Source organism: Pagrus pagrus (assembly GCF_965226575.1).
Source record: "Pagrus pagrus genome assembly, chromosome: 8".
Lineage (NCBI taxonomy): Eukaryota > Metazoa > Chordata > Actinopteri > Spariformes > Sparidae > Pagrus > Pagrus pagrus.
This window is the reverse complement of record NC_140192.1, coordinates 6,590,865-6,611,145: the sequence shown is the minus strand read 5'-3', so window position 1 is coordinate 6,611,145 and position 20,281 is coordinate 6,590,865. Positions and strand designations below refer to the sequence as shown.

At 41.4% G+C, this 20,281-nt stretch overlaps 3 protein-coding genes across 7 annotated transcripts in view; all 3 read right to left on the bottom strand.

Moving 5' to 3' along the window:
• Nucleotides 1–445: 445 nt before the first annotated feature.
• On the bottom strand, nt 446–7,697 carry gkap1 (G kinase anchoring protein 1). 5 transcript variants are annotated; one of them, XM_084360079.1, is made up of 13 exons: nt 7,471–7,695; nt 6,898–7,159; nt 5,420–5,578; nt 5,105–5,182; nt 3,864–4,002; nt 3,719–3,747; nt 3,315–3,500; nt 2,723–2,809; nt 1,759–1,822; nt 1,584–1,654; nt 1,424–1,501; nt 1,158–1,208; nt 448–945 (listed from the first exon to the last, which is right to left on the bottom strand). In XM_084360079.1, exons 2-13 carry the CDS (start codon nt 7,144–7,146, stop codon nt 904–906), a joined length of 1,233 nt encoding a protein of 410 aa, XP_084216205.1. In that variant the 5' UTR covers nt 7,147–7,159; nt 7,471–7,695; the 3' UTR covers nt 448–903. The 5 variants fall into 5 exon arrangements, with proteins under 5 accessions (XP_084216209.1, XP_084216205.1, XP_084216206.1 ...); XM_084360080.1 differs by having other exon boundaries at nt 450–945; nt 3,339–3,500; nt 7,471–7,693; XM_084360083.1 differs by lacking the exon at nt 5,105–5,182 and having other exon boundaries at nt 446–945; nt 7,471–7,697.
• Nucleotides 7,698–8,258: 561 nt separating this feature from the next.
• LOC311261445 (kinesin-like protein KIF27) lies at nt 8,259–17,706 on the bottom strand. Its single transcript, XM_084360066.1, has 15 exons — nt 17,221–17,706; nt 16,483–16,683; nt 15,036–16,024; nt 14,440–14,583; nt 14,111–14,287; nt 13,728–13,927; nt 12,512–12,633; nt 12,262–12,399; nt 11,952–12,166; nt 11,535–11,597; nt 11,239–11,409; nt 10,920–11,111; nt 10,591–10,818; nt 9,869–10,067; nt 8,259–9,750 (listed from the first exon to the last, which is right to left on the bottom strand). The coding sequence occupies exons 1-15, from the start codon at nt 17,516–17,518 to the stop codon at nt 9,164–9,166; spliced, it is 3,924 nt and encodes a 1,307-aa protein (XP_084216192.1). The 5' UTR covers nt 17,519–17,706; the 3' UTR covers nt 8,259–9,163.
• Nucleotides 17,707–19,019: 1,313 nt separating this feature from the next.
• The window catches only part of qng1 (Q-nucleotide N-glycosylase 1), a 6,064-nt gene continuing 4,802 nt past the window's right edge, over nt 19,020–20,281 (bottom strand). Inside the window, exons 6-7 of the mRNA XM_084360084.1 lie at nt 19,737–19,932; nt 19,020–19,631 (exon numbers count right to left, since the gene is read on the bottom strand). Coding sequence (XP_084216210.1) covers nt 19,402–19,631; nt 19,737–19,932 — 426 coding nt within the window. The 3' untranslated portion in view covers nt 19,020–19,401. The remainder of the gene's footprint in view (nt 19,632–19,736; nt 19,933–20,281) is intronic.

Sequence of the window (20,281 nt, the reverse complement as noted above, 5' to 3'; positions counted from 1 at the left end):
CCAACATGGCTGCAACTTCTGTCCAAACAACCCTGGAAAAATGCCATACCATCCTGCAAAACCACAAAGGAGTTCAAACTTAATGTTGCTTTATGTTAATTTTTTTAATTTTATGTTAAGACAACATTCTGCTTATGGTCGGGTTAGGTTTAGGCACAAAAACCACCTGGTTAGGGTTAGGAAAACATTGTGATTTGGCCTTAAAATACATTTTTATCAGAGTTTGCTTCTTTATTATAATTGGTTTTATCCCACTTGATCAGTTATTATTAAAGCTTTTGGTGCCAGCAGGTTGTGGATGGTGCACTATACCCAAAGAGGAAAACAGCTTGAGCTTGTACGGTTACACTTTGTATTTCAGATTCAGAGCACAACGCTCCCCTAAAATCTTCACATTCAAGACAAACATCCACAAAAAAAACAAAAAAAAACAAACAAGATTTCTTTCACTGAAAAAGTATTTTATTTATTTGTTTGCTTACTTAACAGTGAAAAAGAAAAAAAAAGAAAAAACGAACACAACCATACATCTCACATCTGTCATTTTGGCATGAAAACACACAGACAGATCAGACACGCAGCCTCTAACAGTGCTAGAGATGCAGTGGCGAGCTTGTGCCTGCAGAGGGCAGCACCGTGTACCAAGCCACCAATTCAACACAAACTTTGAACTTAAAAGCTTCTTGTTCAGCTGTGAAATACATCCTGCTATGTCTCGAGTGTTTTGCTGTGTGCGTGTAATTACAGGGGCATGCAGTATATGCTAACACAGAGTCAGAGCTAAAAAAAAAAATTAAAAAAAAATAAGGAAAGAGAACCCTGATTGTGATCAGTATTTCTGATTTTCTTCATTTGTTCTTCAGTCATTTACTTAATTTTAACATTTTTTCCCGTTGGAAATCTTCATAGATCCGTTTCAGAGCCTTTCTTCCCTTTCTTGTTTCCCTGCCGACCAGAAAAAGTCCAAAATGATTTACAATGAAGTTCAACAGATACACAATATGAAAATCAAAAACAACATGGAAGTAGATGCAACAGACATTTTAAAATGTTGATATTCTCTGAACTGAACTTCTTCTCTGACCTCGGCTGTGTAGAGTAATAAACTGAGCTCCCCTCTTTTATGACTGTACCTCTGCACTGGGCCTGTTACTTACTCTGCAACCTTTCACCTGGTCACCTGACCTACTGGCTGCTGCTGCTCTGCTCTACAGAGGGAAAGAAAGATCATGCATGCAAGTGCAAACACCCACGTCTACTCAAACACATCAACCTCAGCTCACACACGAGCAATCACACACGTAGAAAATGGATATGACATCATCTCGTCTTCGTCTGAAACCTCAACTCTGAATAACACAAACACTTGAATCTGAGTCCAGATCTTCCTCGTTAGCAGTGACTTGATGATTTGAACGCTCACCTGATGTTTTGGTTGTTCTGTCTGCAGACCTTTGACTTTAGACCTTTCTTGTTCAAGGGCACCGTGTAGTAATGTTACCTGTATAAAAAAAGCATATCACTGTAACAAGTATCCCACACAGCCATGTTCCTGTCACAATCTTTATCTCACTATAACTCACCTGTGATGACAGCTCTTCTTTTATATGTAGGAGCTCTTCAACCTGAAGAAGGATTTCTGCTTTATCTTTCACTGAAGGAGAGAGACGACATAAAACATCAGAAACATCAGCTTAAATCTTCATTATGGGAAAAAAAATCTGCAATCTAATGTCATTCTGGAGATGTTCAACTCACTCTCTCCCTGTTGGAGCATCTTTAGCAGCTGGGAATTTCTTGCTTTCACCTCTTTGTACTTCACCTGCAGAGTCGAGAAACAAAAAAACATTTGCTGATTGTTTTTGTTTTAAAGGAATTATAACATTTTCCACAACAGACAGACAGACAGACGAGGGAAAGTTGATTGTGCTGCAGTTGTGGTTTAAGACTTTTCTTTAGAGGTTGAATTTGGAAAGAAGTTTTGCACTCTGTGGAGACCCGAAAATCCAGTGAACAAGTCAACGATGACAAAATAGCCACGTTTTACATGTTTATTTGGCTCACATCACAATAGGTAAACGCTTGAGTGTTTCGGCACAGAGCCTTGTTTATAGCGTTTGAAATATACAAGTTGAGAGTTGGGAGTTGGAACCAATTATTCAAGAACTATTCAGGAAGTGTTTCGACATGTCGATGTGTTTTTTCGCTGTTGATACCGGCCACTATCTGAGGCTACTATACCCAACAGGAATCCGAGCTGCCCACAGCGTCCACGATTTAAGAGAGATGAAACAAAAAACAATTTTAAGCTACATCTCCACAGAGAAACTGTTTGTATCAACAAATTTAAGAAGACATGTCCATTAAAGGCTGTCTGTAGCTTTCCTTACGCACTCCCATATTCTCATACGCTCAGTTTTTGTTACTTTAAAACAAAGCTCAGGCCATTACTTTATCTTAGGGCTGTAAAAGGGGTGTAGCCTACAGTAGCAACTGAACTGCCCCGATCCTCTGACAACAGACACCTTTTACTTAAAAACATGTTGATAATAGCAGTGAGCGCAGCATAGTCTGTATTCTTTAGCTTCTTGTTAAAATAATCTATGATTATATAGAATTTTTTATATATATGATGAAAAAGACATTTCAGGCAGATCAGGGTGTCGTTATACATTTCCAGTGTAATTATAGACCGATGGGAAAACTGCTTATGCCTGCTGACCTCCCACTGTGAAATCGTCTTCTTTAGCTTTTCGATTTCCTGGTCTTTCTTCTCCAGCTCGTACTTCAGCTGCTCTGCTCGAGGGTCCTAACAGGGAGGAAGACGAGAAGAAAAGAGCGTGTGAGGACAAAAATATACTTTCCTCCTAAAATAGCTGAGTAAGGAAACACTAAGTTCACTTTGATGATGTGAAGTCTGAAATGGCAAGGATGAAACTGGGCCGTTTTTTTTAGGGATAATTTCAAGAAAATACAGCAAAAAGACCAACAATTCAAGGCACAATAAAATGTTTAATCTCCTCCCAAATATTCAAAGACATGCTGTTTTTTCTCAGTAAGTGTGGTGCATTGTAGACTGATGACTACAGATAACATCTGCGAGGTGAACTTTGACATAATAAGAATTTAAAGGGAAATCGTCCCTGAAACTGAAACACAAAAAAGGAACTATTCCTTTGACTGTATTCTTTCAACATGTATTGCTGATCTGGTATCTTTCTGATAATAAAGATAAATTCTTACTGTTGCATACAAACACTATAACAGAAATATATAATTCGTGCAAGGTTTGTTCATGTACTGCAGATACGTACGTGGATTTCTTTCGGTCTACTCACTGGTTCGTGTTCAGTGGAGGTGTTGACTTCTTGTCCCTGGCTGTTCGCGTACTGCTCACGTCTCTTCTCCTGCTGGATAATCCGAGTGACATCATCCTCGAGCTTGTTAAAAAAACGCTCGTCCTGCCCGAGTCCCAGTGCTAGGTTAGCCGATCTGGCATCCTGGAGAGGAATGAGGTCAGTGTTACAACAGGGAAATACCACACAATACATGACATTTGACCTCAAATCATACCCTGCAAATATTATCTACAGGTATATTTGTTCTATTACACAAGAAGTAAAACTTGTTCTGCCTAATGAGTCCCATTGATTTGACATCAGCACAGATTTACATGTGGGGTTAAGACAGGAACAAGATGTTCAGGGACTTCGCTCACCTCTTTCTCTGGTTTCTTACTTAAATGTTCTGCAAAGACACAAAGCACATCGACATAAATATTATTCTGGGAGCCCGTTGACCTGCAGACTGTAGCACACAAGACCTTAATTTAATCGCTAAACGGATCAATACGTTTCTCTCACCTGCACTGCCTTCAGCCTGGAAGTCCTGCAGTGAAACTGTCTTTTTGTCTTTTGCCTGCTGATTCTTCTTTTTGTCCTTCTTCCCTCCGCCCTCTTTTCCTCCTCGAGACTTTGGCGAGGACGTGTTTGTGTTGTTGGTCTGAGTGAAAGCAGAACATCTGAATTATAATTACTATATACAAAAAACTACATGGAATATGACTTTAAATGCAGATGAATTTGTTTCCATTTCATGCTACTAATTATTTCAAGGATACAGTGAAGTTTGAAATTATTATGACGGTGATGTTTTTTTCCATGTTTTGGCTCAACCCTCCGTCACTGGATTTCTAATCAAACAGTAACTTTGAGGGTAAAGTGTTGACTTTCAGCTTCAAGGGGAGTGTGTTCACTGCTTGCTGTGCAAAGACAGATATGTAGGGTTTTATTTTGTAAACAATAAAAGGTCTGTTTGTTTATTTTATTCCACAGTAACTGAAACAGCAGCTCCAGGGAGAGAAGGAACTGGAAAGTGTTGTTGGCGTCCAGCGTCTTAATTGAAAGATCAGTGGCAGCTGCCCAACTGCTCAAAGTGCAACCATGAAAGAAGACACAAGATGGAACAAAGCTGCGTCTTTTCTCATTACTTTTTCAAAAATCTCTGCACAAATGAGACTTCAGTATCGTATACGGATTTATCTTATTCATAATGTGAGCGCTGGAAACAGCGGTACATCACATTAAGATTAGAACTGATACATTTCTACAAATTTCCAACCAGGGTATCTGCACACTTTCAAATTAATGTAATGCTTCAGGCCTCTCCTCCTCTCAGTCCATAAATGTCACATATTGGCCATTGCAGGGAGGCAGTGTTCAGATTCTAGCTGATACCAAAAAGGGTAGACTTTGCCTTTTCCTTCTCATCATCAGTCAATTATTTGTTTACTTCCTGAATCCTGTAACCTGCAGGGAGATTACAAGAACGGATGATGGTCTGTGGAGAACCAGGCCAAACGTAGAGTAAGCTACAATAAAACTCATAAAGAAACTCAGCTGAGACCCAAAATCACTTGATTTTATACTTAAAATTGCAGTCTCAAGACCTTTCATAATCAAAATTCTGACTTTTATGTTTTCTTGAATCATAAAAATCAAATTAAAGGCATTTAAAGACTGTTTAATGATCCGCAGATAACTTGTCTGACAATGGTAAACCCTCGCAAATTACCCCTCTCTAAAAGAGGTGTAGGTAAGCGTACCTGTTTGTTTTGTTCGTACTCCAGTTTACTAAGGATCAAAGCCTTTTCCAAGTCAGCCTCATACAGCTCAGTGGTTATCTACAGAGGGAGGACGAGATGAGATGAAGCAGAACACCCACATGATTTGTACTTTAAGTCTGCCATAGTTAAAAATGCAGTTAAATCAAGCAAAGACAGTATACTACTGCTACTCTCTGAACAGTACTATTAAACCAGCTGGAGGTTATGCGCATGACAACTATGATTCAAGAGAACATTATCCACAGAACGGCTCACCAGATCACACGTTTGTTAAATGTGGTTGTCCTCTCTTACCTGCTCATCCCTCTGCTTCCACTGCTGCCAGCCCTCTGAAGGTAGACTGTGGTCCCCTGGTGCAGGACTGAGGAGTTCATTGGCTATTCCTGACAGGGTCACACAGGGAGGCGGGGCACAAGACTTCTGAGGAATCTTCTTGAAGGCCAGATTACGCAACTGGAAGAAAGAGAGATGCAGGTTAATGCAGACACTTGATATGACCATCATTGCTACTATTAGGAGTGAATACAGCCTGTTTATGGACTTTTGCTCCAGTGCTCCCAGGTCATCAGGCAGTGCATCACTGTCTGTACCCAGAATAAGATCTGTATCTTTTGATCGGGTCCTTCTTGTTACTTGGGTCCTGTTCTTTGCGACAAACTACCTGATGACATGAAATCTGTAATAACTGCGTCAACAACAAAACCCACAGAAAAACTGAACACTTACGATTAGTTACTGTGTCTGTGACGTCTGCCTGCGGGGTGGATGTGGGTTTCTCTGGGCTAAGGATACAGTCTTTTGTGGGTCCTTGCACATGCATTTTAACAGGGCTGCAACTTACAATTGACTTCATTGTTGACTAACCTGGCGAGTATTATCTCAATCAATCAATCATTGATGATAAGGCTGTAAAGTGTCAATAAAAAGGGTGAGGGTTACTCAAATATAATTGGTGAATTATTAAATACAACAAAGAAAATCAGCAGATATTCAGAATAGAGAAGCTAAAACCAGAATAGTTGAGATTTCTGCTTGACAACATTGACAGTTGCAGCCATCTCTTCTATCAACAGACTGATAAACTTATCAGATACTTTAATATGAAGCACATTGACTTCGCTTGTTATGAAATGAGTAAAGTCAATCCTTGCCTTGCTGAGGGCCCATTTGATTATGTGGCTGACAAAAGATGGTAACATCTCCACATATTTGCACAACTGCAAGTACGCCATCAATGAAATTTGTTAACTGTGATCTTGTTGTTGACGTGTGTCTGTCCCGGGAGAGGGATCCCTCCCTGAGGTTCCTTCCTGAGGTTTCTTCCATCTTTCTTCCCCCTTGTTAAAAGTTTTTTCTCTATATTCCTCACTCAAATCGAGGGTCTAAGGACTGAGGATGTCGTTCACTGTACAGATTGAAAAGCCCACTGAGGCAGTTGATTGTGGGCTTTATACATAAGATGAATCTGATTTGATTTTTGCTTTATTTCCTCTGTTTAATATAATAAGTACACACTCAAGGTGTTGCTGCAGCTAGTTAAGCAATTTCACGACAACTTTTTTGTGTGTGATGTGTCTCAGCATACCCAGCGATGGAAATCCCCAATGGAGTAAACAAACCATAACAGAGGAGTGCACCTGACAACACCATCTGCAGTTTCAGTTCAGGTGAAATGAAACAACAGAGGCGCACAGCCACAAGACGGAAGTCGCGTCTGCAGCACAATAACACAGATGTGAAGCAGGGGGTCGGGACATGCCCCTGACTCTCACCTCGTTTGCCTCAGTCTGCTGCTGCTCCTTCCTCTTCTTCTTCTTGTCTTTCTTCTTCTCGTTGCACTGACCCGCTTTCCCCCCGGCTCCTCCTGCCTTCCCCTGTCGGGGCTTCCCGGAGGACTCCCGTCCGCCTTTAGTGGGGGTCTTCCCCGCATCAGAGGCGTCAGAGTCCGAGTCCGAGTCTATCTGGAGCAGGGCGAAGCGGGACGCGGTGGTGGGGACGGTGATCATTGCGGACGATGCCATACTGAAAGGATAACTTGAAACCGGTCATAAAACAAAAAACAGCGAGTTAGCATCCTGTCACAACCTGTTTTCACGTAAAACACGACAACATTTCAGCCAACAGCTTTATTTACAGCAACAAATCGTGCAGTCCGTGTGTTTTATCAAACCACACAGTCACACACAAAGATGAACGTAATGTCATTTAGACTGCACTGTTGCTAACAGCTAGCATTATGCAGCAGCAAGTTGTTAGCTAACTGTGCGTGTAGCCGGGTTTGTTAGCTTCTAAACAAGTGCAAAAGTAGTGATGCGTGACAGTCAAAAACACATTAACGGACTCACGTCGATGTTTTCTCCTCAATGCTCGCGCTGACTTGTTTTGAAGAGGTAGTACTCGCACGAAAAGTAGCTAAAGAATACTTTCACCTGTTCGTGAAGGTATTGTGGCTTACTGTGCGTTTGCTACCAGCGAATGCCTGAGTACGGCAGCTCGGTGGGGCCAAAAAGGATAAACGCTCGGCGATCACGCTCTCTCACAGACATGTCAGACTGTGCCTCTCTGATCAGTGGTTATCCCATCTGATTGTGTCAGTAGTGTGTGTTCATGTGTTTATAAATTATTTTTAGGCACATTATTAGTTGTCATGGTGATATCTCAGCATGTCATGTCTACTTTGGAGGAGGGGTCAAGAAGGTTCAAGTAAAAAAAAAAAAAAAAAGGTTAAGTTAGATCTAATCCTATGCTCCCACCAGGGTTTTTAATGCTTTTTGTTCCAAATTACATATCAGACACACATTAAAGATTTTTATGTTTGCCTTAAGACATATGTAGAGGGGATCTTAAATAAAGGAAGCTAATTTTCCAGGAAGGGAAATAAACTCTAATAGATAAATATATATCTATTATATAAATTACTGTTTCTTCATGTCATCTCAATGACAGCTCCCTCTTCTGAGGAAGACTGTGTGATGCACTTGAGCGGTCAGGAATAGGTAGTTGGTGGCCCTTCAGTTTCATCATTTATATATTTAACATTGGATATTATCAAAGTATCCCAGCAGCAGAACCCACAAAACATGCTTCCATGGTCTGAGGGGATGGAGAGAGCGACACCATAAAGACAAAACAGTAAACAGATTATGCATTTATTGTTATACGTTTAATACATTTGACTGTATTAATAGTCGCCCATATAAAATATAATTTACGCAGCAATCTACATTAAATAGTAAAGTGCACACAGATATAAAAAATCATATAAAAAAATCAAATGTATTAAAAACATTACCAAAGCTTTATATTACTGTTGTAGTGCAGAAAACACGTCATCTACTGGCTATTTTCAGTGCTGAAACTTAAAGGTGGAAGACTATTTGATGACGTTTGACAACAGATGGATGAATATATTATCCCTAACTAATCGTATCTTTAAAACTCATAGTGTTTCTAAAGGAGGACTGATGAAGTGTTGGTGATCACTGTAAGGTTGATCTACTTATGACTACAGAAGATAATATCAGACAAGTGCTGTTTGCATTAAATATCCTCATTCTCTTCTCAAGAGCTTGAAACTTACAGTCTGCAAATAACTTAGTGGAAGAAAACATGGAGTGTGCAGTGTTGAGGCAATAGCTGAGACAATCTTTAGTTTCACTCAATTTTCTAGTGTAAAAACATTCAAGAGCTAAGTTATTGGAAATTTCTCTCTCTCTCCATGTCATTTATCAGTTGTCATGACAACGGCAGTCTTTCTTCTCTTATTGAATGGTTTAAACTTCACAGCATTCAGCAAAGCAGAAGAGCTGGGAAATCTTTGACCATGAAGGACACTGGATGAATAGAAAAACAGTGCGATGACAAGAGGCTGAACTGATTCACTGTACAGACATTTCAACATTAACCACGTTCCAGTATCTCTCAAAGAAACTTTCTTCTTCTCGGGTCATAATCTCTTCTGTTCTCACTTGCTGTTCAGTGTCTCATATGTGCTGTAATCAGCGTAAAACCACCAGACAGATTACAAATAATGAAACATCATCTGTCAGTGTTCCTGGTAACTTCTATAGAGTCCTCTAGTATTGATTCTGTGCTGGTATCCACAACTGTCTGGCGCCTCCTTGTGGCAGAACCACAGACCTGCAGGTCCGCTGGACAGATCTGTCTCAGCTCTCTGCGACACAAACGGACTGATGTCACCTCTAAACTCTCCCAAGAGTGACCAGCTCCTCTTTCACTTCCCTCCTGGGACTGTGTGTGTATCTGGTTAAATTCAGGCATTTCTTTCTTCTTGTGTGTTTGGAGGTTAGGGTGAGAATCGCTGTGTGTCTTTTTGTCTGTTTGCTCAGCGTGTATCTTCGTGTATGTTGTTACAATAGGTGTGCTCTTCTGAACCTCTTCAGTGTGCGTCTCAGGTTCATTTGCACTTGCTTGTAACTGCATATTTTGTGTGTGTTTGTGCCTCTGTACGTGTGAGGGCTGATCGACAGGATGGAGGGCTTCACTGAGACACTGCCTGAGTTTCTTTTTAAGCTGTCGGCTGGAGCTTTTGTAGAAAAACAGCTCTTTCTCTAGCTGCTGCAGTCTGTCTTGGAGAGCCTGCTGTGCATCTTCTGAACCACCCTCTAAACACATGCACACACACAAGCAAACAGGGAGACAAAAGTAAATGAAACAGCCACATTCATGAACATTTCTGTACAGATATTATTCATGTTTTAATGAATTGTCTAATTTCCTCACCTTTAAGTTTCTGCAGCAGTAGCTGGATGTTGTTCTGGTGATCTCGGTGCTGCTGGGTGAGCCTGCGGTCTGCATCCAGGGCCAGGCGCTGCATGGCGACCTCCAGCTCCCCGAGCACCGCCTCTTGCTCTCCAGCATGAAGCTCAAGCTCTTCACAACGCAAACGTAAGTGGTGTTCTGTCTCACGGAGACAAACAACCTGCCGAAGAACAGTGCAGAGAAACACATATTATTATTATTATTATAATTACAAAGATATTGGCTGAAGCTTTGTTTACTCTCACCCCTGCAGCGACAAATCAAGGACAGAGCAAAACAGGTGGAAGGGAGTTACTCATGGTGTAAATAGCATATCAAAAACTCCTGGAGAGAAGTTGATATAGTTTATAATGGTATTAAGACGAATCAGCTGGAAAGATAGAGGGCACAGCAGGGTGCATTAGTGGAGCAGAGAGAGTGAAGAGATACAATTTAATTTACATTACAGAAATGCTGCCGCTGCACTTGTGACTCACAGAAGCTCCCAAAGAGAGAAGCAAGAACGAGAACAGGACAAACATGAATCTCCTGCTAGAATGGAAAGATTCATTCAGACACGGAATGTGCTTATTAAGAGGAAATAATGGGAAAGGAAGTAAAGATGAACATACAATATTCAATGAACATGCAGGCTTTGTATGTAGAGCAAAATGTTGCATGAATCTTCATCTTCAGCATCTTACCTTGTTGAAATATTTGATGAGCAGCTCAGAAGCCTCAGGTGTCGAGAGCTCCTTCAGCTTCCTGTTGACATCACATAGCGTGGCGGGTTCAGTGCCTTGTGAACGACTTATAGAAAAGTCAGTGATTAACAGCTTCTTCTGTTTGTCCTGGATGGAGCGGTTTTTAAACTCCAGAGCTGCATCCAGAGCTTCGATAGCTTCCTCCAGCTGGAGCAGGGAATGCTCCTCCTGGATCGCGACACACACGTAAAAAAAGTAAGTTAAAAAGTAAAAAAAAAAAAAAAAAGTTGCACAATTATGAGTAAAATGCATCAAGAAACATTTCTGACCTCAACAGTGAGCACTCTGTTGTCCCTCAGCTGGGCATCCAGAGTGTCTCTCCTCTTTTTAAGCTTGTTTCTCTCCTCCTCTAGCTCCTCTACAGTGACTCCTCCAGTCTGACTCACTCTACTGCTGTTCTGCAGCTGCTCCTCCAGAGACTCTATCTGCACCGACACACGCAGCAGGTCTTGACCCAGAGCCTGAAAGGTCATTGTTAAAAAACATTTAGATTCCCGCTTCAATGATAAGTGTTGCTCTAATCCATAAATGTCAATATTAGCAAAATCTGAATAAAACCTTCACACATGGGCATCTACACATGCTAACCTGACTGGAACGTAGCATCTTGTCCTCCAGTTTGTTTTTCTGTTGCAGACAGGCCTCCCTGCGCAGGAGCACCTCCTCTCGCCTCCTCAGCTCGTCCTCCAGCTCCTGCAGCTCTGCTCTCCTCTGGAGCACCCACTCTTCTTCCTCCTCCAACAAACTACTGTCACGCAGCTGCAAGGGCGACAAGGAGGATGAGGAGTAAAAGGAGGAGAATGGCTATTTAAAGGTGAATAAAATCGAAACAAACCTTTATTTAACCATTTATACTGCTTCTACACTAAACAAAAGCATTTTACCGTTTCTTTTGACCCTTTCTGGTGGTTGTGGTTCCACACAGTCACATCTCCTGGCCTTTGCTCCTATAAAAAAAAAACACAAATCATGTTAACTCAGAGTAGTTGATGATTTACCTGGGCAGGGTTAACTATTCACATAGTTTTGTATTTCCCAATGAGTCTTACTCAATTGGACTGAGATGTTGTCAATGAGGGTTAGTTTGGACCTAGATCAGGGTTAGTATTAGTATAGTCAAGTTATTTTTAAACATTTCTATTATACAGTGTGGGTACACTATTCCTTCTCCACTCTACCAGCTTAAACGGCTGCTGGATACAGAAAGAAGCAAATATCTAAATACAACTTTTAAATTTTTATTATTTTAGAAAATGTGCTGATTATATTCTTATTGAAATGGCTTACAACCAACAACCAACCTCATTTTGTTCAAGCTCTTTGTTGTTGTCACTGGTCTCTCTCTGTTGCTTGAGGCTGGCCTTAAGCTGTGATCTCTGCAGTCTCATGTGCTGCAGGCTGCGGTACAACTCTGCTTTGACCTGCTGGCTCTGCATGAAGAGTCTTGCCAACACGCCGGCTTCTCTGCCATCAACACTGTGCCTGCCATGCCTGTCCACTGCTTGGGTCTTCTTGTCTGTCAGACAAACACACACATTTAAAGAAAACATCACTCAAAATGAGAGATAACACATAAATATATCAGGACAATGTGTAGTTCTTCAAACGCACCAGTTTTGTCAAGCTCTTTGATGAGCTCCTCTTTCATGTGCATGTTGACTGACAGATCTCGGATCCTTCTCTGAGTGACACTGGCTCTTAGTCTGTCCTTCCTCGTGTGGCTTTGATTGGGGTTGTTTTCCTTGATCCCTGAGAAGAAAGAACAGCTGACAACATGAAAAGGAAATAACTTCTTGATATACATTAACTCCTTGGAACCAGGTAAACAAGCCTCTATCAATACAAAAGGTCAAACATATACCTGTGGCATGCAGAGTCTGCTGTGCTGATGGATTTCCGCTAGATGTTTGGTCTGATCCAGAGGTTTTCTCTTTCAGAGCTGATTTCTTTCGCCCGCTGGTCCATGTTCGGTTTAAAGTTCGCCTGGAGAAATATCACAGTATGAGAAATCATTTTAATTCGCTGCTGTAAGATTATTGATGTGTGTGAAACTCCTTCAACATACAGGGTTGTAATATCTTTTTTTTTTCACCACATGTGCAACCTCGGTTTGAACATGGTATCATTAATAGTCAGTTGTACACAATGTACCCCCATATACGCTCAACAATTTGTACTGTAGGACGATATTTTTGACCAGTTTGAGCTGCACAAGTTGCACAGATATCGCAGTGCTTATTTTGAAACAGTACTCTGCAACAGCTTGGTTCTGGTTGCACAAAATGAAAGTAATTAACCACTCTGTACAGTATATGCCATGTGTAATGCATTGCAATTAAATACGAGGCTAAAATTAGGGACGGCAGATGGAACCATTATGATCATTATCAAAATTACTGCAATTAAAACAGTATTTGTGCTTTCAACTAGTTAAAACATGTCTGAAAAAAAAAGGTGAAAGTGAAAAGCAATGTTTTCAGGGTCAATTTGCAGTCATCCCAGTGACAAACAACCCCCCTGTGCCTTTCTTTCCATGTCAGTGCATGGAGGGTCATGGTTAGAATCATAAATAAATAAAGACACGGCTCGATAAATAAATCAGTAAGCCGTTAAATGCACCAAAAATAATATTGAAAATAAATGTAGGTATTTATTGATAAAATGGGACATAAATTTATATTTCTACTTTAATTTGCCGCTTTATAGACTAAATGTACCCCCTCAATATCATAATGAAGCACAAATGCATAAAGAAATGTATGAATATGATTCATGGCATATTAATTCATATATCGAGCCATTTATTCATTTATAATTTTGGTGGTTTCTGTCCTCCACACAGGACAAGGGAGTAACAATTGGGAATTTTGAAGGAATGAAGAAATAGATTACACTGTATTGTTGTAAGTACTGGGTACCTTTGGGGTATAAAGTGTTATCAATGCTTCTTTACTGGCACAAAGGCAATTCTTGGACTCTGCATCTTGATAAATTATAATTATATTTGATGTAGTGAATCACTGGTGGCTCGACAAAGAAAGAACCAGTAGGCTTGTTTTATATATAAAGGCTCTCACCTAAATCCCGTTCTGCCCACAAAGACATCCTCCTCTTCGTCCTCCCTCTCTTGATCCTTGTCTTCTCTCTCTGCCTGTTGCTTTACGAATGGACAGTACACGTCATCCTTTTCTTCAATCTCAGCCAGCAGGAGATGGCCGCGCATCTTAAAGGCTGCTATCACCCTCTCTAGTGAATAAGCTGGGGGACTGGAGTGAATCTACAAACACACATGCGTTCACACAGAAATATGCACAGTCATGAATGAGTGAGTACAAAGTCAAAGGCAAGCAAAAAGTCCAGACAAGCAAAAGTCAATGATAAATGTGCAACTGGTACAACAGATTAACACACAATCAATTATACACACACACACACAGAACAAAACAGTGGAGCTACCAACCCTCCTGGGAGGCCCGTGTGCAGAGCTGTCTCTGATCAGAGGGACACTGTGGGGTCTCTTGCCTGAGTACCCAGAAGCCCCTGCTTCCACTGGTGCCTGGGAGGTAGTACCCCTGAAGGTCATGAGGTCGCTGCGAAGACGACTGATGAGGATCTGCTGGTCCACAAGTTGTTCAGTCTGAAAACATTCACACACAAATGAAAAACAGTGTCATTAAATTCAAAGACAGTTTTGAAAGTTTATTTGCTGACGACCTACAATGCCAAAGGTGTCAAGTGACCTTCAGTACTGTGTTACAGAGCTGAGCTCAGGACTCTACTGCTCCTCACCTGTATACGATTACGTTCCTTTTCTTCCTCTAAGGCCTGGAGCTGTGTTTTGCTCTCTTGAAGAAGTGTCTCTACTTCTTTTCGGACCTGTCTCAGCTCTGCATCCTTCTCCTCCAGAAGCTGTTCCTCTATGGTAAGAGCTTCCTGAGAGAGAGAAAGAAAGAGAGGGCTTTCTGTGCTTTTTCTTTAGCTTGACTTGTGAAGATAGACAAAATCAGGAGCACTTTTTATTATTTTTCATCATCTTTTAATTTTATTGTCCATGAAACTAACTTCAGGTGATCAAGGACATCACAGTGGACATTTTGCAGGTAATAAAAGAGGAAAACACAGGTGTAATTGATCAAATTCACAGTGGCTTGATAACACGGGCCGGCTTTAATAGAATGCAACCTTTGTTAATGTTAATAGTTACACCTGTGCTACAACAATGTCATCTTCCTACTTGAAGAAGACAGTCTAGACTCTGCTCTCCAGATGAAAATTATTTTTGTACTGCACCACTGTAACTTAAAGGCTTTGTAGTTCATCCCTGCTGTTTTAATCAATTCAGATTACTTTTCATTTCCTTTTTTTTTTTCACGTGTCGTCATTACCTTGGATTTGTTGAGTTCTTCTCTGAGCTTTAATATGGTAACATGGTGGCTATGGTCTCCATCCCCCTCTGAACAGTCCTTATCATCAGCTTGATGCAAGTGATTAACAGCTGTCAGTCTCTCCTGCCAGTCCTGCAGTCGCTGCCTGAAGGAATGACTTGGAGTGGGGCCAGTGATATCTGCAAGCAGGGCTGCGGCTTCCTGTGCTAGAAGGCGGTACTGTGATGGTTCCACTTGGTTGACCTTATCATCTGGATCAGATATAACTGTCTGACTGGGCTGCTTAATGCTGTCCCCCTCTCCACCCGTCCTCTCCTTTTCCATCGCCATCTCTCTCTCCTTCTCTTTCAGGAGCTCTCTCAGAGTCTGCACTTCAAACTCAAGCTCACCCAGTCGAGCCTCACCAGGGCCCCAGGTTGTAGGACTGGATTTAACGTCTGTGTGAGTGGATGATGCAAGACTGTTACGAATGTAACGAGCTTTGGATGCAAACTGCAGGACACTCAGAGTCTCAGCTACACTGTGGTGAGAGGGGCTCACACATGCCACCATCAGCGTGTGGGCGGTGCCTCCCAGTGAGTCACGGAGGAGACGGGTGATCTTGGCATCACGGTACGGTATGTGTGCATTGTTGCAGTTGTTACCGCGCCGATTACGAGCTGGGTCAGAGAGGGCACGGATGACGTTGCCCAGTGCAAGCAGGCCTGTGTTGATCTGAACAGACTCCTTGAGCCGTGTCCCAGTGTTTCCAGTTTTTCCAGCCCGCTCCGAGCCTGCTAGGTCAACCAGACAGAGTTTGGAGGAGCGGACAGATTTTAAGGAGTTGTTGTGGCAACGCTGGGTGAGTTGAAGGGTGAGGATGGTGTGAGAGCGACTGGAGTGCTCATTCATCCCTGTGGTGGCAGTGTGGCGTAGGGCATTCCCCGTCTCTAGCACACTCAGAAGCTCCTCTGCTGAGGTGACAACCATCTCTTTGGCTCCCACCACCACTGAAACAAAACCAAACAATGAGATTTTTTAATGGAACACTTTAAGTCGGTATATTACTTTCCCCTGTGGGCAGTAAAACAATGTGCAACATCCGTACTATACAGTGTTTGCCTCTGTGTTAACAATTAATTTTCAAAACTGCATCTTGCAAGTAATCCATCTCTACTGGAGTGCAGTACCAAACTGCAGAAGTACACCTTTATAACTGTCATTACATCACTAATAAAGAAAGGAGTATCTGTGGCATGAATTGACAGCTTTGTGATGCAATGAATGTTAGCTTGTCCTTAAGTAGGCCTGGTGTAAACAAATAGCTGGTGAGTATAAGGACAAATCTAGACAGGTAACACACTGACGGTAATGTAATCTTAAAAGGTTAAACTTAAGGGATCCTACGAACTCAGTCCCTATGTAAAAACTGTGAAAAAGAAAGCATATTTTTGTCACACTGTATGACCTGTGTTTCCCCTCTCATCCTCTCTGATATGGAGCTCTTTGTGAACGGTGTGCAGCTCCAGCAGGTCTCGCAGTTCCTCCCTGTAGAGCTCCAGGTACGAGACTCGCACTGTGGCGTTCACACCATCACTGTTGGTCCTCTTCTCCTCCAGCAACAGGAACACATCCTGGGCCACACGGTCAATTATTCCTCCTTCTTCATCTGAGACAGGTGATGGGACAAAGAAATATTTGCAAATGCTGAATTTTCATAATTAATATTCATATAAAATAGAAGAAGCAGTAAAATCCATTAAAAAGTGTGTCTTGTTTGTCCCATTTAGTAATACAATTTGGCATTGGTTTGGAGTTACTGGGTCACATGACATGGAAGCTATTGAAAATTAACTGCTGAATTTTGATTAAAATATTGATATAAAATAGAAGAAGCAGTAAAATCCATTAAAAACAGGTGTGTCCTATGTGGTCTGTGTAGTGATACAATTCGGCATTGGTTTGGAGTCACTGGGTCACATGACATGGCAGCTATTGAAAAAAAAAAGCCATTGTCTCCAATATTTTTGCTAAATAAATACACAACACATTAGCAATCAAAAATATCCAACCTAAAACTGACTGCATCGTCCCTATTAAATAAAATAATACTAAATACAATACTGTAGCTAGCTGTTCTCATTAATAACTCTTTATAAAGTTATTTCTGGGACAAGAACTGCCACCGGTGCTCTGAACAGCTCACCCAGGTTGCCTCCTCCGAGTGTGTACGTCTTCCCTGAGCCCGTCTGTCCGTAACAAAACACGGTGGCGTTGTAACCGCCGAGCAGCGACTCCACCAGGGGCTGGACGCAGGACTCGTACACCTCGTCCTGGCTGGCAGTCGGTCCAAACGCGTGGTCGAAGGAGAAGAGTCGGTCTGACCCGAGCATCACCTGTGCTGAGCCCGGCACCACCCGAAGACACACCTGGTGGTTGCGGAGGACTTCTTTAGGGAGCAGGGGACGGACACGGACCGCCACCCGGACACACACCTCGCCCATGATGGAGAAACGCACCCAGAATTACGAGCGTAAACTTAAAAGTAGTTTCACTTCCAGGAACTCTTTTAATTCAGTCTTTTTATCTACATTTCACCGAAACAAACCCTTTAATGTCGGCCCTGCGTCGCTCGCCCTCCTCAGGTGTCTTGTTGTGAAACTTGCTCCCGTTTGTTGTCGCTTCTCGGTTGCCCGGGAAACCGCCGCCGCGGAGCAGCAACAGTCGAGGAGAGCACGAGGCGTTCAAGAGTCTTCACGGAGGTCGGACCGAGTGGTACGTGAACGCAACAGCGCCATCTTGTGAATGAGCTTCTTCTTATTATTATTTCATATGTACAAACAAATGTGATCATACAAGGGATGTAACTGGAGAGTTAAAAATAATAAACAAACTAACAAACAACAACAACAAAATAACAATGCCCTTTAAAAGTTTGTTGTAGGCTAATGAAGTAAAACCTAACTCTAAACTTTTACTGCTGGTGAATTATTTGCACATTCCTGCACAAAAATGTCTATTTAAGTAAGTCATATTGTAAATATTGTCTTTACTTATAGGTATAGTAGTTAAAACTATAAATAATAAAATCATTGATTCTTTCTCACATTTTATTATCGATCTTCCAGTGATGAGTTCTTTATTTTATTCTATTTAATTTCCTTCTTGTTATGCTAAATGTTATGCACCAATGTTGTGTTATGCGATTTAAAAACCTACTCGGCAAGTATCAGCAGTATTTCTTTTTTCAAAATGTATTGCTTTTTATACATTTTACTGATTTTAATCCGTATATGATATATGATTATTTCATGAGATTTACAAAAATATATTATGTATACACAAAATATTCAACATCCAGTTTAAACCTCTTGCACACCTCCTAACAGATACCCCACTTACTTTGTTATATCACAAGTTAATTAAATCTCATTTCTCCTCTGAAGATAATTTCTTCCTCTTCCCCTTTTGCTACAGCCAAACACTAGATATCTACACATATTTGCATATTTGAAAACGGTAATTACACTTTATACAATTTGATAAAAACTGATTTTTAAGATAAGGGAGCAACGCATTTCAGCTGCTTTTAGTTTGCACAAATGTTTCCCGTTTATCATTGAGCACATCCATTTGTGATCACTCAAAATACTTGTATTCACTTTATTCGAATGTGATTTAGCCTAGATTATTTGCCATTATTATGAATATATTCAAAAATGTAGACTTCTTCAGGAAGTGCAGACATCCTGTCTGAAAGCCCAACTCCTGTAATTCATAGATTTTTAGAGTAATTTCCTGACAATGTTAAATTGACATACAATTCACCGAATGTCTTTTGGCAAATAACTTAATTTTGTGCTCAAACTTAAAAGATTTAAACTGTTGCTAAAATGGAACAATGGCATGTGATTATAGGCTGTAGTGGAGCATTTAGAGCATTTTAGGATTATTTATATAATCCCCATAATTGCATCTACAGCAACATTCCTTAAAAACAAAAAATAACATGTAATGAAAATGTTTATTTTCACAATTTGATCAGTCACTTTACATGTCAAACTCGGTGCAGATGTGTCCATCGCTGTTTATTCACATACAGAATATGACCACTTGTTCTCCATTACCATAAAAAACTGTCAGAAAATGTGCCACATAAACGGTAAACATTTTAATAGACTGGGAATGGCCAACAGTCCTGCTACCCACATTCACCAACAAGCTAGAGCAGAGCCTGACACCTGTTTCCATTACAGCGAGTCGGAAGCCAATTTGTACATATATCTGGCATGGAGACATGATTGGCTTAATCCCAGGGAAAGGCACCGGTCCAAGGCTGCACACTGAGAAGTGCAGCCTACTGTATGAAATGCTGCCAGCTGGTATGTCAGTAGTAAACACAGCGTGTGTGGTGTATGGGTATGTGGGCCATCTCTTTGTGGTGCTGCTTGGCATAAGGCCACAGGTAGAAGTCGATGATGGCCGAGGTGATGCTGCAGGTTTCCCCGTCTCTCTCCTGCAACAGCTTGCAAAGACGGTCTTTGATGAGCTCGACAGACCAAATCGAACAACCTCGGATCTCGACCTCTCTCCTGTCCCCTGAACTCAGCAGCTCGCCTGAGAGAAATTGGAGACATAACACACAGAGATTAGAGCCAATTATTTTAAAATGTTAGTTTCTTAACGACCGGAGGAACACATGCACACACGCTCCGGTCTCACCGTTCTTCAGCGCCTGCATCAGTGTGTCAGAGTACCGCAGCGCTCCGAGGTAGACGAGAGCTTGAGGGACCCTGTAGTCTGCAAACATGGTGAGCCAGTCCATGTCGATGATGTCTCCCTCTCCTCTGGCCTCCATGACGCCCCAGAAATCTGCCACCAGGATCTGAGCTCGCTTGTAGAACGAAATTTTCTTCCCCTGAAACGAACAAGGGGAGCAGCTCTCAATGTTCATGAGTATTCTTCTTAAGAAAATGCTGGTTATTTCTAGACAGATGTTCTTGCACAATAGATAATAAAATGGCAGCACTGCATGTGTGCAGTGTAATTTGCTCCTTCGCTCACTGTATAATATGAAGGAAGCATTAGAAATCTTGCCACACTGTCTCTGGCCAGAAGATGGAACTCTCACATCACAGTTTATCTTCAGTACTTCAAATACATACATTTACCTCGGATCACATACATTTCCTATATGCTTACAAAATGTTTTATACATTTATATCATGTATATCATTTGTATCATGTTATAAGACTACTTTACAGTA

What these genes read in the sequence shown, in the direction of transcription:
- gkap1 (XM_084360079.1), bottom strand. Translation starts at nt 7,146, where the DNA reads ATGGCATCGTCCGCAATGATCACCGTCCCCACCACCGCGTCCCGCTTC. An exon ending in GTAAGAAACCAGAGAAAGAG is followed by an intron (nt 3,501 to 3,718) that starts GTGAGCGAAGTC and finishes ATTCCTCTCCAG; the next exon opens with GATGCCAGATCGGCTAACCT. An exon ending in AGACGATTTCACAGTGGGAG is followed by an intron (nt 1,823 to 2,722) that starts GTCAGCAGGCAT and finishes TCGACTCTGCAG; the next exon opens with GTGAAGTACAAAGAGGTGAA.
- LOC311261445 (XM_084360066.1), bottom strand. Translation starts at nt 17,518, where the DNA reads ATGGGCGAGGTGTGTGTCCGGGTGGCGGTCCGTGTCCGTCCCCTGCTC. An exon ending in CACACGGGCCTCCCAGGAGG is followed by an intron (nt 13,928 to 14,110) that starts GTTGGTAGCTCC and finishes GTGTGTTTGTAG; the next exon opens with ATTCACTCCAGTCCCCCAGC. An exon ending in CAAAGAGCTTGACAAAACTG is followed by an intron (nt 12,167 to 12,261) that starts GTGCGTTTGAAG and finishes TTTGTCTGACAG; the next exon opens with ACAAGAAGACCCAAGCAGTG.